Raw genomic sequence first — 2,286 nt, forward strand, 5'->3', positions numbered from 1 at the left:
GAAATTATCACCAACGCTCGAGAAGGTCTATTATTCTTAATAACTTTATCACACAGGGCTTCAAAATCAGATCAATATTTTAATTTGTGAACAGCTTTTGACTAGGCATATGTATAAGCAGATCTCAACAACTCTATGATCTAAAGCTTCCAGGTGTCCCAAGTAAATTCTCTTTCCTCAACTCCCAACTTTGAAAAATCTCTCTCTACTCTTGAGATTTAGGGGAAAAGAAAGAGATTTTAAAAAGATGACCCTTCTTAGATGAATCTAATTTAACATGAAGACCCCATTTTTCAGACCTCTCAGTGCTGGACAACTTCAATGGTTATTCCACAAAATTAGAAGGTTTAACCATAGAGCTTTGGCCATAGGAAATGCTACTCCAAAGTACAAAATAACAGTATATTTTTTCATCCCTTTGAACAAGAAATCAAGATATACCAAGTCCACAAGGAACAGTGTGCTCAGGTTTTCCTTGGACCTTTAATAAAGACTACAACCTGTTTCAACAGATCTTTGAAGGCTTCTTGAACTGGTTGGTTTCTCAAGCTGTAGATGAAAGGATTGAGCAAAGGGGAAACAATCGTGTTGAGAATGGCCACTATTTTGCCAAACTCCACTTTGCTTGCCTGGAATGGACTGATGTAAAGGAAGATGCAGCTCCCGTAGGTGATAGACATCACAATGAAGTGAGAGGCGCAGGTGGAAAAAGCTTTCTTTCTCCCTGTAGCAGATGGGATAGTCAAGATGGTTTTAATTATGTTGATGTAGGAAGCCGTTGAAATGCTCAATGTCCCCAGCAAAGAAATCACAGCGGTGACGAACATAGAAAGTTGAAGAAATCCCGTGTCCCCACATAGGAGTTGGATCAATGGTGTGTAGTCACAGAAGAAATGGTCCAGGATGTTTGAGTCGCACATTGGAATTTGTAGGAGGATCACAAAGGAACCGATGATGAGTAGGAAGCCTCCAATCCAGCAACAGAAAACCAGCAAGGTGCATAAACTCTTTTGCATGATGGACGGGTAGTGTAAAGGGTTACAGATGGCCAGGTATCGATCGTAGGACATGACAGCCAAGAGGCAGAACTCTGTGTGCCCCAGATGAAAATACATGAAAGACTGTATCATGCAACCAACATAAGGAATCTTTTTGTGGCCCGTCAAAAGATGGGACAAAGTTTGGGGAATGACAGCAGTTGTAAATCCAATTTCCAAAAGGGAAAAATTCCAGAGGAAGAAATACATAGGGGTCTGTAGTCGGTAGTCTATATTAGCCAAGACGATAATCACAGTATTTGCAGTAATTGTGGAAAAGTAGGCAAATAGAAGAATGACAAAAAACAGGAGCTGCAGCCTCCGACTATCTGTGAAGCCGAGAAGTATGAACTCGTTGATTCTCGATTCGTTACTTTTCATGGTTACGATAGAACTCTGATCAGGAATTCAATAGAGGAAAACAATGATTCCACTTAGTGTGAATATTCAGCTGAATAACTGCACTCCTGCCTTGAAAAGGCTACTCTACGTATAAAAGTTGGATGTGATGCAATTTATTTAGATTAACGGTGTCCTGAAGATGACTTTTCCATCTCTGGTTCCACAAAATAAAACTTCCCTTTCTGGGGGAGCTAATAATCTATAACATGGCATAGCAAAAATAATAATAAGAAATAAACCACTTAAGGATTTTAGAAGGCGTAAAATGCACCTAACAGCTTTACAAAATTCAGAAAAGGAATGCCAATAATGAAATGCAACATTTCAAATGGAGTTATATGAACCAAATTAAACAAATCCACCAGAAAAAAAATGTTAATTGGAATTATTTCTACTTCAGCTTCCAACACCTTCAAAATGTAATTTTTATCCTGCACTACTGAAAGGGCATGGTTATATTTCAAATCTTATAGTAAAATCTTATGGAATACTTTATATATTTTAAAGAGAATCTAGAACTTTTACTTCTAGATTACACATATGTTTTTTTTTTTTAATTTACACTTGTAGTCATATTTTTATCACTTATGTAGTAGAGCTGCATTGTTTTCAAGATCCTTCCGTCCAACTCTAGGCTTAAGCAGGAGATCCTACACCATTTCGGACAACTGACTGTTTAATCATCTTCCCCTTTTTCTCATCTCTTCATCTTTCCTTCTACCTTCTAGCATTGGTATCTCATCCTTTATCACTTGTTGTTTATATCTTATGATTTATGACCTGTGACTTCCCACTTCGTTGCTGGTATGTACACCGAGAGCTTACACATCGGAGACAAATTCCTTAT

At 37.9% G+C, this 2,286-nt stretch overlaps 1 protein-coding gene across 1 annotated transcript; it reads right to left on the bottom strand.

Annotated features, from left to right (window-relative positions):
- Positions 1-464: 464 nt before the first annotated feature.
- Positions 465-1,418, bottom strand: LOC309401228 (olfactory receptor 6C3-like; the record flags this gene model as incomplete). Its single annotated transcript, XM_081970297.1, has 1 exon — positions 465-1,418. The coding sequence occupies one exon, from the start codon at positions 1,416-1,418 to the stop codon at positions 465-467; it is 954 nt and encodes a 317-aa protein (XP_081826423.1).
- Between the last annotated feature and the right edge of the window lie 868 nt (positions 1,419-2,286).

The sequence above is a fragment of the Natrix helvetica genome (assembly GCF_964273705.1).
Source record: "Natrix helvetica genome assembly, chromosome: Z".
NCBI lineage: Eukaryota > Metazoa > Chordata > Lepidosauria > Squamata > Natricidae > Natrix > Natrix helvetica.